The sequence below is a fragment of the Ostrea edulis genome, chromosome 1 (genome assembly GCF_947568905.1).
Source record: "Ostrea edulis chromosome 1, xbOstEdul1.1, whole genome shotgun sequence".
Lineage (NCBI taxonomy): Eukaryota > Metazoa > Mollusca > Bivalvia > Ostreida > Ostreidae > Ostrea > Ostrea edulis.
Window position 1 is genome coordinate 41,214,963 of NC_079164.1, and position 17,972 is coordinate 41,232,934.

General features: G+C 36.6%; 1 protein-coding gene across 1 annotated transcript in view; it reads right to left on the reverse strand.

Annotated features, from left to right (window-relative positions):
- Positions 1–1,459: 1,459 nt before the first annotated feature.
- LOC125656055 (uncharacterized) overlaps positions 1,460–17,972 on the reverse strand; it is a 36,889-nt gene continuing 20,376 nt past the window's right edge. Inside the window, exons 15-28 of the mRNA XM_056143181.1 lie at positions 15,852–15,979; positions 14,112–14,261; positions 11,634–11,749; positions 9,420–9,556; positions 9,182–9,308; positions 5,174–5,308; positions 4,849–4,983; positions 4,609–4,692; positions 4,406–4,519; positions 4,224–4,324; positions 3,892–4,013; positions 3,603–3,764; positions 3,381–3,518; positions 1,460–2,843 (exon numbers count right to left, since the gene is read on the reverse strand). Of these exons, the coding sequence (XP_055999156.1) occupies positions 2,610–2,843; positions 3,381–3,518; positions 3,603–3,764; positions 3,892–4,013; positions 4,224–4,324; positions 4,406–4,519; positions 4,609–4,692; positions 4,849–4,983; positions 5,174–5,308; positions 9,182–9,308; positions 9,420–9,556; positions 11,634–11,749; positions 14,112–14,261; positions 15,852–15,979 (1,883 nt within the window). The 3' untranslated portion in view covers positions 1,460–2,609. The remainder of the gene's footprint in view (positions 2,844–3,380; positions 3,519–3,602; positions 3,765–3,891; positions 4,014–4,223; positions 4,325–4,405; positions 4,520–4,608; positions 4,693–4,848; positions 4,984–5,173; positions 5,309–9,181; positions 9,309–9,419; positions 9,557–11,633; positions 11,750–14,111; positions 14,262–15,851; positions 15,980–17,972) is intronic.

Sequence of the window (17,972 nt, forward strand, 5' to 3'; positions counted from 1 at the left end):
GCTGTATTAAAACCTTTCATAATGTATCATTTATTATTGTTCATGAGTATTTTAAAGTTTTAGGGTTGTAGAATAATCGGTTCGGCTTTTCAAAGCCATTGACACTGTAAAATCTCTTGAAAGTGATAGAGTATAATTCTAATCTAATCTGAAAATTACGCATGTATACCACTTACATCAAACCTTGCAGCTATTGAAGTATCACTGCATTCACCATCACCTCTCCCGTAGTGTGGGAGACAGTGGGGGCGTCACCAAAAACATCCTAACTAGCTCTCTCCACTTCCGTCTATTGTCTGCTATTTTGAGAGTAACTGTTCACTCTGGAATGTTGTCCTCCCATCTCTTTCTCTGTCTTCCTTGCCTTCTCCCTCCCTGTACTATGTTTTGCAGGATCGTCTTGGCAAGTCCTGATGATCGTGGGACGTGAATGAGACAATGCAAAAAAAATTGAGTTATCTCTCTTTGAACTACATTACATCGAACTGAAACTGCATTGGGACTGGATGATAATGTTGGGATTCCAATAGTTCAGTCTCTCATCCGAATACACTATGACCTAGTAATGATAACTGTTGACAACATTGCACGTGCAAAAGACTCGAAACAGGGACTGAAAGAACTATAAGATTTTAACCTGGCTGAAACTGGTGACTTTCATTGTCTTAAGTGTACTTTATTTTAGTGAAGGCTACATGTAGGGTTCTTAAACGTGCCAACGCCTGTCGCGACATGGGACCTCCGTTATTAAGGTGATTTCCGAAAGACCCGTGATTCTAACGTCTAAATGCCGAACGTTTGATAACGTCTTGGGTTTGACGCGGTCATGAAAAAGCGTGCTCGAACTCACGACTTCGCAGTTACAACGCGAACGCGTTTTGGGGACCAAAAATTCGTTCCCTGAAAATCCATTAAGTATGTGGAAATACTATATATGATCAATAATGTAGTAAAACAGACTATAGGAACTCTTCAATTTCGGGAGTTAAAATATTGCGCCATGGAAGTCACCATTTGAACGGAAAATTTAGAGGTATTTTTTAATATGGAATTTACATACCAAGGGGGTAAGTAAACCAGCATTAATAGTGATTCAAAGTTGTTTTGATAGCCAAATAACTTATTGGAAGCGAACGGCAATGTCACTTGCTAGAATTAACCGAAGCTGAATGTAAATTTCCAGACATGAATTATGAAGGACTGCTCCGAGATTCGGTGAAGGCGTTAGTCCAAATATCCAGCTGAGCCGAATCTCAGCCGAGATTACTCTAAGAGCAGTTGCAATGTCTTCTGTATTCTGCATTTGGATTGGTCAAGGATTTGACTTTCCAACTATCAATCACCATTGACAATCGCAAACTATTTTTGCATTTGGCAATCGAACCGGAGTTTGACATGAATTATATTCTATCTCTTGTGATTTAGATACAAAAAGGATCAATTGATTAACTAAAACAAATTGACATGTAATGTGATTTATTGATGCTTTAATGATTACGGTAACAATACAAACTGCATCTTCGCAAGCCAAGTGTCCGATTCGCTTACACTCAAGAGTAAGCGAATCGGACACTTGGCTTGCGAAGATGTACAAAATGGTACAGGTTAAAAACATTATGGTCATAACGGTAAAATGAGAAATGGGAGCATTTTCCCCCATGAAGAAACAATTAATTTCATGAAACATTCACACTTATCTTAGTGGGGTGTGTCATTTAGTAACCAAAGACAAGAAGGATGCTGTTTATGGTTTAAAATGTTATCGTACATATTACAAACACGTCACCATACACTACTGAACAGACATTCGTCACACTGAAACATGAAAATCTAAAATTCATTTAAGAAATAATTTTTGATTCTGAAAATAATGAGGGTATGAATTGCGACGCCTTACATCGGCATACTTCATGAAGCGCATTAATATAGTATACATTGTATTTACATTCTTTCATTTCTGTCGGAATTTCATGGCGTTTAAATAGACGTACTATATTCATCAAGATGCATACACACATTGTTCACGACTACATTGCATTCATGAGCAAATGACTACCATTATAAATGGTAACGATATTAAAGGCAAAAACATTGAAAATGTAAATATAAAATAATCTGTGAATAAAACATATACTGTTAATCAATTTCCGGCGACACAGGTATGAATTTTTACCATTGAACACTTAAACACAAATGACAAATATGTTATCTTCATTTGCTTTGATATCTATGTACAAATGACAATTATCGCGTTTTTTCATTCACTACCATATCTGTTCATGAATGACAACTATCTCAATAACTTCGTTCATTTCAAATGACAAATTTGTAATCTTCATTCGCTGCGATATCTGCACAAATGGCGTCATCTTCAATTGCTACATTGTATATCCATTGATGACAAACAGCCATGACATCTGTGTACATTTGCCTAGAATTCAGTAATATCAAAAGAATCAGCAAGTTTCTTGAGGAAATATTCTGAGCAGCATCCATGGATTCAAAATATTAAAAGTTTATTACGATACATGTAGGTCACTGATATGGTTGAATCGGATTACTATTATTCACAATACCATTGGATGTCTCCTTTACGGTTAGTTTCACTGTTAACCCGCGAGTAATAGAGTAGTCGTGTCACCGCTTGTGACGTTAACAAGGGGCGTGGTCATGTCACTGAGCACTGCGGCCGCAGTGGCTGTCACAGGGTCACATGAACTCTCTGTTGAGTTTCCAAAAATTGCTGGAATTGTGTCCAGATCAAAGAGAGCCATTCCCCACGTATTGATTCCTAGATTCAGAGCGAGTACTGCTATTGCGTTCATCATGAGACCCGCAGAGGCCTACAGATTAAAAAGAATTACATTATGGCTTGAAATAATATTCTTATGAAGATATAGAGATGGCAAACATGAATATTAATCAAACTTTGACAAATTAGATAAAAAAGATAAAGATAGCAGTGATCAATCTTTTAAATCATATAATGCTGTCTGACGTGTTTCATACCGATTGTTAAGCCGTTCTTGGCACGCTGATTTTGACTGCGGATAACTCCGTTTACCTGATCAGGATATGGGGCTCACGGCGGGTGTGACCGGTCAACAGGGAATGCTTACTCCTCCTAGGCACCTGATCCCACCTCTGGTGTGTCCAGGGGTCCGTGTTTTCCCAACTATCTATTTTGTACTGCTTGTAGGAGTTATGAGATTGATCACTGTTCGTTATCTTCACCTTGCATAAAGAACACAGTTTGTAGAACAGGGCAAACACGGACTCTGGAAACGCCAAAGGTGGTATCAGGCGCCTAGGAAGAATATATTACTAAAAAAAGAAAGAATACCTGGTAGAAGGGATTGTGTCAAATGTATCAATTTTACCATGTTGGGAATCCTGATGTACCCAGTAGAAAATACTATAGCATTGGGAGGCGTGGCCACCGGAAGCATGAATGCAAAGGAACATGCAACGGCTGCTGTTATCATCAGATACAAAGGATGAGACCCCGTGTTTACAGCCTAAAATTAGCAATAGTCTTATCACGTATAAGCATAACACAATTGAAATGAATATCAACACGATACTAGAAGAATTGATGTTACCAATTCGGCCATGATTGGCATGAGGATGGTGGCAGTAGCACTGTTGCTGGTAATCTCCGTGGCGCCAGCGATGATGAGGGATAAAATCAGGTTCATAACCCAGGGTGTAAAGGTGTTTAGAACTCGAAGGCTACAACCCACTTGTTTTGCTAAACCTGAAGCCTGTGTGTAATAACACAATTGTACATTGTCATCAATTAATGTAAATAATATCTCTGTACTGAGTAATAATCTTTCATATGTACTAAATTCATATAACTTGCAGCGTTCCGAATGAGGAATTTCTTACAGATGTAGCGGAGGCCATGGCAAATCCACCTCCCAGGAGAACAATGACTCCCCATGGGATCTTATTAACCGTCTTCTTCCACGTGAGGATTGGGTGATACTTCGGTTTGCTTTCCTCCGAGACTGAAACAGAATTGCGAGTCATTTGAGGAGAAAGGTGAGATCTAGTGTGAATCTAGTTGTGAACGAGACAATTCAATTTACAAAATTGATGAATACTAGTATGTTATTTTTCTTTTTATATTTTTGTCGTCAACTGATGTTTGATATCAGGCGCACAACACAAATAATAATTTACAATGGAAGTACGCGCCATCCTTATAGACGATTTACCTTCGTATTTGTTCCAGTAAAGGACATTCGGAAATCTAGCCGGGAGGAAAAACAACAGAACAGCAATGAGCATGGCTGGTGTGGAGTCACGGACAAAGGGTCTAAAACAAAAAAAAAACCCAAAGAAATGCGTGTTGGTATTCATCTTGCTTTAGCTAACGGGTTTATTTCACTTTACTCACCCTTTACTGTCTTCCGTGAATAGTAGTTTCCATCCTCCAAAACCCGGGATATCTCGGAAAATCCAGAGCAACGCAAGTGCACCGAACAAAATCATCACCTCGACTTCTGCAAACCTAATAAAGGTAGAGGGAAACATAACTCTTAAAGAGAGATAAAAATGTAAGAAAGCAAATATCAAATTAGAGTGTTGTACTGTACAAACTTGACTGGTCCAAGTTTTCTCTTCTCTTCATTCATCACCATTTTTATTGCTTTTCTTTTAGCGGGGTTTTGTTTTTTGAAACACCTGGATAGAAATAGTGAGGTAAAGAACAAATGAATCATTGCTACAAATTTGTAAGTATATGAAATATCATTATTTATGATTCTAATTGATTATCTAAATCACTCTTTGATCATTTCTGTAAGTTTCGTTACGGAATAGATGTAGATGAAATCCTACGAAGTTCCAAGGAATATGATCTGCAGCCAAATCCAGGACAACACCAACACAATAACTGAAAGCGGTAATCCGAACCCCATCCACTTAGCGAAGGTAATGCCACTGTCTGCCCCGGGAAGTCGACTAGAGTATAACCTGTTGGTACACAAGGTAAGGTTAGGTATCACATGTATAGGTAAACTATGTGCTATGTTCCAAAATTATTATCTTTGATTTCATTCGCGAACATTAAACATGAACTCGGTTAACACGACGATGTTGGTCGCGAATGTCCCGGATTTTACATTATATCATAAGTGTATAAATGTGGAGCAGTAGTACGTACTCGTTGGCTTGGCCCTGCAGAATGAGATTTGGGGGTGTGCCGGTAAGAGTAGCTACGCCCCCAACATTTGCAGCATAGGCAACACATAGTGCAAATCCCTTAGTCATCTTCTTCATTGCTTCAGATCTTCCTTTTCTGCAGTTAAAAATTCTATAACTTTATTCATCCTAAGATAGAATTCATTTTCTTGTTGCATGGTATTGGTTTTGATCTCCATCAAATGATAATGTACATGTACAATGTATTGATAAACCTCTACTCAATATTCAGTATATGAAAGTTGATACTTTTAAAAGTGATGTAAATAGAATATGGATTCTAAACTTTTCAACACACATTACATGACCATTCCTTACGATAAATTAAAGACTAGACTTTTTGACATCATAGACGCACAAATACTCTGAAGTTAAAATGAAATATGATGGGGTTCCTCATTGATAATACTAGTATCTTCGTAGTTTTTAGTGATCAGGTCTTCCAGTAGTCTGTTGGAATTCCCATGGAGACGATTTGTGCTCCTTTGTTAGCTGACCTGTCCTTATATTCTCGTGAAGAAGATATTATTCAAAAGCTTTTACATGAGAAGAAAAAGTATCTTGCTGTGCCTTTCAGCTCGACATTTAGATATATCGATGACGTTTTATCTATCAACAATAATCATTTTCATTCATTTGTCGATTCGATATATCCCTGTGAGCTCGAGATAAAAGACACCACAGATTGAAAATAGACATCAACAGCAAACTAACAACTCAACTTTACGCAAACGGGATGATTTCAGTTTCTCCATTGTCAACTTCCCATATTTATGTAGCAATATTCCATTATCACCTGCATATGATGGTTATACATTTATCTCTCAATTGATTCGATATGCAAGAGGTTGTTCTGCGTGTAATCAGGGTTTTTTTTAATCGAGGCAGGCTACTGACAAACAAGTTGATGGTACAGGGGTTTCAACAGTCTCGTTTAAAGTAAGAATTTCGCAAATTCTATGGTCATTATAACGATCTAGTTTGCCAATACAACCTATCATTAGGTCAAATGCTGTCTGACGTGTTTCATACCGATTGTTAGGCCGTTCTTGGCACACTGATTTTGACTATGGATTACTCCGTTTATCTGATCTAGATATAATGCTCACGGCGGGTGTAACCGGTCGATAGGTGATGATTACTCCTCCTAGGCAGCTGATCCCACCTCTGGTGAGTTCAGGGGTCCGTGTTTGCCCAACTATCTATTTTGTATTGCTTATAGGAGTTATGAGATTGATCACTGTTACGTAATCTTCACTTGTCACTTAGAAAATGATGATTCTCTGAAACATCACTGTAGAACGACCGACTCAGGGTATATCATTTGAGTGTTATAAATACCTGATTATAATATGATGACTAATCTCTTCATTATTATAACATTTTAAATTGTTAACTATGTAGGTAATCTTCAACATATGCGCAACTTACAGAATTATGTACATGCAAATTGGTGTGTCGTTTTTAAAGAATAAAATTCATTAAATCTATTTCTCCGCTTATAATATCTTGTATAAAAATATACCAAGGACATAGTTTGGCCTTTCCAGTGAAGTACAAGTAAAGCAAATGTCTATGTATCATATCATTCAGTCATAGATATTCATAGGGAGACCATATTTTAATATTACCGTGATTTTGACTTTTTGATCTAAAGAAAATATAGGGTCATAGTTTGGTCGTACACTCTTTTTATCTGGAAAGCTTAATTAGTAACGCTCATCTTGCATTTCTAATTTAAATGTCCCCTGGTTACCTTGACCTTTGATCTTTGAAACTCAAAAATAAATGAAGATATTCTTTGCTCAGATAACCTTCTTGTCTAGTTTAATGGCTATACCTCCAATTACATTTCATCTATCGCCTTAAAGCCAATGTGTAACAGCATGACGGACAGGCAGATCCCTGTGTGGTTGTCTTTTTCAAAAGAAAATTACAAATAATAAAAGGTTTACGCTATCAGCATATTTTTTCGGAACTTTACGTATGTAAATGTACTTGGTACAAATAATGAAATCCTTATACTCAAAAGTATCATTCTGATATCATTTGCTTGATCTTTTACGTCCCGCTCGATAATTTTTCACTCATGGAGACGTACGTAACCAGCTTTAGATGAAATTCCACACATTTGGATCTGTGCTTGGCGCTTACGGAAGTAACAATGGGAGTTTTCCGTCCTCTTAACTCCTAAAAACGGTCGTTTGAATAAGGAACAGTCACTACCTATGTTGAACAGCTTTGGGTTGACGCGGCGCTGGGATTGCAAATCAAACCCGGGAGCTGTGGTTGTGAAGGGAACGCATTCTATCACTGTGCTATCCATTCATATTAAAAAGTGAAGATAACGAATTCAATATCATAACTCCTATAAAGAATACAAAAATGAGTGTAGGGCAAACACGGACCCCCGAATACAACAGAGGTGGGATCAGGTGCCTAGGAGGAGTTATTTTGATAAGGTAAACAGAGTAATCCGTCGTCAAATCAGTATGTAAAAAACAATCTAGCAAGTGATTTAAACGATACTGTTGAAACCCATTTAACATCAATTTGTTTGTCAGCAGCCTGCCCAGGTTTAAAACTGATCATATACAGAAAATTCTCTCGAGTATTGAATCAATAGAGAAACATAAATACCAAATGCAGGTGATAATTTGATATGGTAAGTTTATGATGGGATGCTGAAGTTTGTTATAAAGTTGTTAGTAGTTTTAAAACGTCTATGTTCAATGTAATATCGAAATACTCAGCCATCGTGGAAGACTCTGCAGTGTCTTTATTTTAATTAAGTTCGTTGGGATATATCGAATCAACAGATGAATGAAAGTGAATATTGCTAATAGATAAAACGTCGATATATCTAAATATTGAGATGAAGGTCACAGCAAGAGATTTCTTCTTCTCGCAGAACCTTTTGAATAGATTTTGCCTCATAAGAATACAGGCCAGCTAATAAAAGAACACAATTCGTGCCCATGAATATTTCAGCAGTCTGTTGAAAAACCTGAAGTCTCAATATACATGTACCTGGTGAATTGCCAATACGATCCTAAAGTGATTAAGGTTAAAATGTAAAGACTCAAAATTGTTTCATTGTTGTTGATATCTGTACTAGTATAGGGAGGTGGTCATTCTACATTGATAAAGTGCCTTTTTATGGGATTCGAAACTGTGACTATGAGATGTATGAGAATTTGACTTCTAGACGGGCAATTCTACTTTCACTTTAAACGGTAAGTTGAAAAGAGCATACTGCATCTTTAATGTAAAATATCTCGAAAAGAAATCAAGGACCCTATTGCAAATTTGGCCTTGTTGGAAACGTTAGGATTTTTGCTGAAAGTTGAAATCTGTCATTATACTAGGATTTCTTTCTTTTTAATCACGAGGGGTTGAAAATGGGTATATCTTCCTCATTTTTGTTGATTTTTTACTTCCAGGATGGCAGGTGCCTAAGGGTATCTCAACCCATTTCCAGGCTAGCAGAAGATGTCATGGTGGACCTTTAAAATCTTTCACATGTGTACTTTCAAGAAGCATATACATTATTATGAAAATTGGTGGCCATGGTAATAAAATCTGAAAATTAAAACATGGGCTCCTGAAGGCGAATTTTCCTCCATTTCCTGGTAGTTTGAGACTTGATCACGAATCTCCAAAGACTAAGTAGATATTATCAATGAGCAACCCCAGCATCTTTTATTTCAACTTCATAGTACTTGTGCGTAAAATCAGAGTGGTGTTTCAGTAAGTAATTTTTGGATGACTGACCACAAAATGAATATTTCCATTTTTTATTGAAGAAGCAGCGCAGCTGACGCTACTCGAATAATAACGTAGGAAAACACAATTATAGAATAGATTAGATGTAGGAAACAGGTGATATATGCCCATTTAATTTCTGTACATTTTCCCCCACATGACTACTGTCAGAATAGTTTCATCTATGTATGCAAGATTATCTTACGTTAGTTTCGCATCATCACTGTCTGCGCTGTGGAGGGTCATTCCATTTGCCTTTTTTCCTTCATTGTCATCCTTATTTTCAGAACTTTCAATATCATCAAAGCCTTCGTTTTTCACTCCGCCATTATCTAGTCATAGAAAATAGAATATTATTGATTATATACAGTGTATTATTTTAAAAGAATTCAATGAAACCCAACTCCGTATTCTTTATATGAATATATATACTAAAGCCCTACGAGTGTTTTCATTTCTCTCTAGGTCCTCCATCTGATTGGCTACGGCAGTGATGATCGGGACCATCATAGATGTCGCTGCTGTGTTGCTGATCCACATAGATAAAAACCACGTGGGTAACATCAACCCCAGCATCAATCTACAAGATTTTTTTTTACAACTGACTTAAGAAACCAAAATTACCAAGTACCCTTACAAATCTTTTCGACAAGAATTTTAAGAAATGAAATACAATAATAAGAGGCCCATGGACCGTAATGCTCATCTGAGCCACATTGACCCTATTGTTCATTATTAAAGACTTTTTACCTCCTTGTTTCCAATGAAATTTTTTAAAAACTTTGAATTTGTATAGTCTCCATTGGGGCATATTGATGTGATCAAACTTGAATCTTATCTACCTAGAGATACTTGATTAATCCTGACCCTGCAGCTCTCGAGAATAAAATTTCTAAAGATTTTCTCCTATATGTTATATGTAAAACTTCGACCCCCTGTTGGGCCTTCTTTCCCAGATTTGAAGAAATTTGAATCTGCAGTACTTGAGAATGCTTGAATATCAGTACGACTAATCATGGCCTTGCTGTTTATGAGAAGATTTTTAGAAAAAATATTTTAAATATCATTGCTGTGTAATTTTTTTTTATCCCCAATTATGGCTCCACCCTACCCTCCAGGGCAACGATTTAAATGATCAATCATACGCTAGTAGCTCGTCAGAAGATTTTAAAAGACTTTACTATATATTCCCGTGTAAAACCACCCTACCCTCGGGGACCCCAAATTGAACGAATCTGCACACTCCCTGTCAATGGTTGCAAATTAATGTGACTAAGCATGACCTTGTTGTTCTTGATAATATTTTTCCTATATATCCTATTATAGCCAAACCCTACCCCTGGGGGTCATGATTTGAACAAATTTGAACAATATCTTCGTGGTCTTTGGTGATCAGGTCTTCCAACAGTCTGTTGGAATTCCCATGGGCACGAATTGTGCTCCTTTGTTAGCTGATCTGTTTTTATATTCATATGAAGCAGAATTTATTCAAAAACTTTTACGTGAGAAGAAAACATATCTTGCTGTGGCCTTCAATTCGACATTTAGATATATCGACGACGTTTTGTCTATTAACAATGATAACTTTCATTCATATGTCGATTCGATATATCCATGTGAGCTCGAAATAAAAGACACCACATAGTCGATCATTCTGCTTCATACTTAGTTATTTTATTGAAAGTAGACATCAACGGCAAACTGACAACTCAACTGTGTGACAAACGGGATGATTTCAGCTTCTCCATCGTCAACTTCCCATATTTATGTAGCAATATTCCATTACCACCTGCATATGGTGTTTATATCCCTCAACTGATTCGATACGCAAGAGCTTGTTCTGCTTATGGTCAGTTTTTAAATCGAGGCAAGCTACTGACAAACAAGTTGATGGTACAGGGGTTTCAACAATCTAGATTGAAGTCAGCATTTCGCAAATTCTTTGGTCGTTATAACGACCTAGCTCATCAATACAACCTATCATTGGGTCATATGCTGTCTGACGTGTTTCATACCGATTGTTAGGCCGTTCTTGGCACACTGATTTTGACTACGGATAGCTCCCTTTACCTGATCAGGGTATAGGGCTCACGTCGGGTGTGACCGGTCGACAGGGGATGCTTACTCCTCCTAGGCACCTGATCCCAACTCTGGTATATCCAGGGGTCCATGTTTGTCCAACTATCTATTTTGTATTGCTTATAGGAGTTATGAGATTGATCACTGTTCGTTATCTTTACCTTTCATTTGAATGTCCAATCATGTCAGGAAGCTTTCACGAAAGTATCACCTTTTCTGCCCGAGTAGTTCTTGAATTTTGCCCTGTCTTGATTATCTCCTCTTGAAAGGGGAGATGATCCTTTATTTGAGCAAGCTTAAATCCCTTTCATCTAAGACTACTATGTGCCAAGTTTAGTTTAAATTGGCCCAGTGGTTCTGAAAAAGCTTATGAAATTGTGGAAATTTCACGACAGCTGACAAGGGACAAATATCGATCAGAAAAACTCACTCGACTTTGGCTCAAGTCAGCTGATAATAACAACAATAATCAGCAATCGAAAAAAAGAAATTAGCTGAGTTTACGGTGAGTTTTTCTACTCTATTTCTGACCACACAGGAGACCGTGACTTGAAGTTAACGGTAGTAGATATTCTTACAGACTTGGTTGAGAGCCCACCAGGGACAGGATCCCTATAGCGATACGTTTGTGGAGATTGACTTCCTCTACCGCCACAGCCACAATGAGTCCGCCCAGAAACAGCATGGACGTATCCTACGGTAATAAAGGGACAGTGGAATGAGGTTACTGTTGCATTCAACATCAAGTTATCTTATGATGCTAGAATTTCCTTAACCCGTGTTTTGTGTGTGTGTGTGTGTGTGTGTGTGTGTGTGTGTGTGTGTGTGTGTCATATTAAACTATTGTAAAATGTTACTAATTCAACTAAAATTATCTTACGCAATTGTGTTTTTCATAAGTCAATTGATACTGCATTTATTCATGCATTGTACTGCTATCATGTTTTCTAACAAATATCAAATTATATTTTATGAGTAACATAGGAAATAGTCTACAATCATGTTTGTCCTTCGATGATTTGCAAGAAAACATGCAATGTGTATACATGTATGTGGTCAATGTTCTACATGGATATAAAGTGAGGATAAAAAAATGTCTTGTGAGAGGTTTCAACCCCCTATAGACAAGGATAAAGACCCTATTCATTGAGCCTGATTTGGGCCATTTATTCACAACAGATATCACCTTGACTTTGTTTTGTCTGTACTTTTGATTTTGAGTTGTCAAGTTGTAGCAATAAATTTCTGAATTTGAACTATGTCTTATCGTTTGCCCTTAAACTTCACGTGGTGTTTGTGTTTAATCTTTCGGTTGTATGCACTGTAATAGAGGTAAAGTAAATATTTCAAAACCATTGCAAGTTAATTAATCCTGCATGTCTGGCATACTAACCAACCAGTATACATAAAACTTGAAATGTATTACCTCTATAAATAATGGAAGCACGTTAGTTCTCAGAAAAAATGTCAATTTCTTAAATGTTAGAACCCCTGTCTAACTTTAAAACAATTAGTGGTTTCTAAATCGAGGCAGGCTACTGACAAATGAAATTGATGTTACAAGGCTTTTAACAGTCTCGTTTATGGTCAGCATTTCGCAAATTCTCTGGTGGTTATAACGATCTAGTTTACTAATACAATCTGCCATTAGGTAAAATCCTGTCTGACGTGTTTCATACAAATTGTTAGCTGTTCTTCACCCAATTATTTTGACTATAGATTGCTCCGTTTACCTGATCATGATATGGGGTTCACGACGGGTGTGACCGGTCGCCAAAGGATGCTTACTCCTCCTAGGCACCTGATCCCACCTCTGGTATATCCAGGGGTCCATACATGCCCTACTCTTAGTATTGTATTCTTTACAGAAATCATGAGATTGATCAATGTTCGTTATCTTCATCTTTTCATATGATTAAACTTCATTCAGGGTTTCGCCATATTTACATTAAAAATGTGAAGGTGAAAAACCATCTGATATTAGACTATTACTTAGATGTAAATTTAATATAATTATGATATTCCTATATAGCAATTTACACCAATAGTTTGTCAGTAATAAATCTCTGACGGTTCATTGTTTATAATTCTCGATATAAACTGTGACATGAACTTTGAACAGAACATCTAAAACTAATTGTCTAGTTTGCTGGTATTATCGGAGATATAAATAACAAAATATTGGGGGGGGGGGGGGGATGTATGCATAACGTGTTGGCGGATTATGCAGTTTTTTCTGCAATATTTATGACTTTCGTCCCCTGTTTAACAAATTAAAGAAAAACATTTTATTATTTATATTTTTCTACATTTTGTTTTGAATGTCTAATTTTTTTATCTATGCAAAAACAGTGAAAGCAAAGGAACCATTTCTGTATATTGTCTTCGTCATTTAAACATTTAACCATATTTTCATTGTTTTCATATCCCGTAGAAACTAGACATTTATTAATTTTCTATTGAATAACAATCTTAGCTTATTGTCACTCACCGGATGTATATAATCATTTGAGTAAGGTGTTATTTCAATGAAATGAAGTTAATCTTATTGCGGTGAGCATGGCTGTGTACTGATTTAAATTCATTGCTGGAAAACTTGAACTCGATCACAGAACGGAGTTCTTATTATTTGTTCACAAACGAAATATGTACATTTCTCTCGCTTGGTAAATAAATCTTTATAGAGTAAATGAGGGGAATTAGAAACTGGAGGCTAATAAGCTTGATTTATCTGTCGTATGTTAAATTTCCCATAAAACGACCTTTCCCAGGGCTATAACAATTGATTTCCACATCTCCCATGGTTCTAGGGGATATATGTTAGCAACATCTTGTATGACTTCCATCATTTCTCTATAGCACGCCCTGCCTTTCCAATCATAACATCTAGCAAAAGAATCACTGATAATGGCTTATTAAAAATTAACTCAACTTAAATCCTGGTTAAATGCAAATCAGACATGCAGAACTTTTCCTTGCAGAAACATTTCTTGACAATGTGTTTATAATAACCTTATCTCCCCTGTGTTAATTCAATGACATGTTTGTTTTCTTACGTTGACATAGGCAGCACAGATAGTTTTTCCCGGAAGTACCCCTAGCATGGGAATGAGGAACACTGGCATCAGTGCTGTGACGGGTATAGGGAGAGCTTCCGTCAGCCACAGAATAGCCATTACCACAAGTACATAGGCGCATCGTGATTCCTGTAAATAGTCAGGTGTGGTAATTAGTTTCAAAACATATAGACATCAACAGATCGTGATTCCTGTAAATAGTCAGGTGTGGTGATTAGTTTCACGATATAAACAGATCGTGATTCCTGTAAATAGTCAGATGTGGTAATTAGTTTCAAAACATATAGACATCAACAGATCGTGATTCCTGTAAATAGTAAGGTGTGGTGATTAGTTTCACGACATTTAAACAGATCGTGATTCCTGTAAATAGTCAGGTGTGGTAATTAGTTTCACGACATAAACAGATCGTGATTCCTGTAAATAGACAGGTATAAGGTATTGTATATTTTGATTACCGTAAACGTTCTTTTTCCACTGGGTCATAATTCCGCGAAATAACAATTTATAGTCAACCCGCAGGTAGAAAATTATGCAGACTTTTCGGATTTCACGAAATAGCAATCAATACAAATAGTCAGGTGTAAAGCGTGATATATTTTGATTAGTTTCACGAGATAACCATCAACGTGTCTTGTTTTCTGTAAATACATGTAGCTGCGCATTAGATATTTTGATCAGTTTTACACCTTGGTATATTTCGTTAGATAAAAAGGCCATACTATTTGATAAACATTTCTCTGTTGTTTTAGTAGTTCTGACCAGGTCTAAGATTTAATACACCAGTTCCTGTGTATGCGGAATGCTATAAAATTTATACCAGCATATCCTATGACTACCCCGGTACACGTGTATATACAATCTTTATGACTACCCCGGTACACGTGTATATACAATCTTTATGGACATACACAATGTTTCTCACGTTTTTCTAAAATGAAAGGCGAAGATAACGAACAGTGAAGAGTTCTTGTATACTTTTCGAAATGGGTTTCAATTCTATATTGTAGTGATATCATCATATGTTGTATATTGGCCTTGGTAACTTAGTGGTTAGATCACTGAACAAGGAATGCAAAAGTTCCGGGTTCGATACCCGATTGTTCCAATGATTTTTCTCTTCTCTGCTACAGTAATGCCCTTACAACTTACTGTACGTGAGTTGACTTTACTTTTTAACTAGCAACGACCAGGAACATGAAAATATGCTAACTCTAAAGGTAATATACTCCAAGATTGTTTGTAGAAACGAGATGGAATGCATGTAAATTATATACGTGAAATGTCACGAAAAACATATTATTGTCAAATATCGCGTATGCACTTAATAAATCAGATTTTCATATCACTTCGAAGTCACTCTACGGGATATCTGTTTAGAGAACGATGGTATTTTATATGCTCATATATTTGTTACGAAATATATAAAACCCTCGATAGTGCATTTTCTTTACACAGGTAATTTATCTCTTGAGAATAGAGTGCAACTTGTTTTTGTCCTATTTTAATTGCAGTGTCTGAGTTTCAGGTAAACCACGTTTCTCTAACTTCAGTTCTAATGACATGGATCTGCGATTTCAGCACCATTGATACCTTGTTGCTTAACAACAATTTTATATGCATTTAAAGTTACGTTTCCCACATTATTTTCCGCATGGCTCAAACAGCACAAAGAGCAATGTAAATATAATTTTTCATTTAAGGAATAAGAAAACTTACCTGAGTTCCGTCCTCCAAAATCTTCAGTGGGGCAAGAAAAGCTATTGGCACCAAAAACAATGCACGGATAGCCACAATGTTCTTTAAGAACCAAACACAATTTCTCCTTGGCATTTCTGTTTGTCTACCTTATCCGTTGAAGAAAAACTGATACAGTCGATATCTGAACCCGAAGTGACCCGTGTTCAGTCAAGCGTGACAGCTTCCAAATGGATGTTGGAACTTATCTGTCATTTTGTCAACAAATCGATGAATAGAAAGCATGAATTTTATATTTCCATTGAATGAAGCCCGGCAAACAAAAATAATGATTGTATGCCCGAGAGTGGCAGCATTTACCTGTCACTATTCGGCGACACCACGAGATAAAAGACAAAAATTACTGTGATATTTCATAAATCATACAATAACGTTTTCCATTAGTTTATATACTTAAGATCACAACGGTCAAGGAGATCCTTCTTGATTATTTTGTTACCTGTCGGGAAATTGACACGATCCGTGGTGAAAATGACGTCTTGATATCGAAAACAAAAAAATAAAATCCGTACGAAAAAACAAGATAGCAGTACGTACGGAATTAGAAGCACGTGATACATTTATGTACACAACTGTGAAAAGGAAAACCAGAAAAAAATGTGTTGTTGGCAATGTAAAGGTGTTTAATATATCATTGAATTTTGTCGACCACATACGAATGTCTTTAGCGTCATTTTTAACACTTTTGGATAAATTCCCGTCATTATTCAGACAGGTTAAAATATATGCACAATACGTGCATAAGTTTTCTTCAGTAATGAGACATGTGGGTTATGGAGCCATGTTTTTTTTCAAAATTCTATCAGGGGACTATATTTTTGATGGACTCAATGGCGTATTATCTTTTTATTCCCAAGATTGAACAATTTTAAAGTATCGACTTTTGTCTTCAATAAAACAAAAAATTTGCATTCAATGACCGTGGAATTCTCGTCACGCTGTCACACGCTACACGTTCATTGGGAGTGGAAATGAGATAGTCATTTGACGTATAGATCTAATATTTTATATATATATATATATATATATATATATAAGAAAAGTAAACTTTTAGAATATCGAAAATTACAAATTCCCAAATCAACCGCATCAAAACGTACGACTTTCCCCCCCCCCCCCCCCCCCCCCCCCCATTATACACGGCTATTTCTCACGATAAATTAAAGACGTCACAGACAGCTGTTTCTTCAATAAAAACGAAACATGGAAATATTCATATCTTATGACCAGTCATCCAAAAGTTACATCGTTAAACACCACTCTGATTCTGAAGCTGATATCAAACAGATGCTGGAGTTCCTCAATGACAATCTGCATTTACGTAGTCTGTTGGACTTCTCATGGACACGAATTGTGCTCCTTTATTAGCGGATCTGTGTTTCGTATTTTTATAAGACAGAGTTTATTCAAAAGCTTCTACATAAGAAAAAATTAGCTCGTTGTGACCTTTACCTCGACATTTAGTTTCATAGATGACGTTTTATCTATTACCAATATTCACTTTCATTAATATATTCCAGTGTATTCCAGTGAACTCGAAATAAAATACAACTTGCATATGATATTTTATATCTCCATTAACTAAGGGTGTTTGAGAGTGGAGTGGACTGAAACCCTTTGGCTAGTGAATCTGGTTCATATTTGGATGTTTTACTGAACACTGATGTTAATGGCAAACTACCAATGCAGTTTTATGATAATCGAGATGACTTCAGCTTCTTCATCGTCAACTTCTCATATTTATGTAGCAATATCCATTAACTATTATCTGCTTATTGCGTATAGATTAATTTTTAGACTGAGGCAGGTTACTGACGAATAAGTTGATACTACATGGGTTAAAATCAGCATTTTGGAAATTCTATGGTCGTTAAAACGATCTACATGTAATGTAAAAATACAAACTCTCATTAGGTCAAATGCTGCCTGACGTGTTTTATACTGTGATGTCGTTCTTTATACACCGATTTTGACTACAGATTACCGTATTCACGGTGGGTGTGACCGGTCATCAGAGGATGTTTACTCTACCTAGGCACCCGATCCCACCTCTGAAGTTTCCCCGGGATCCGTGTTTTCCCT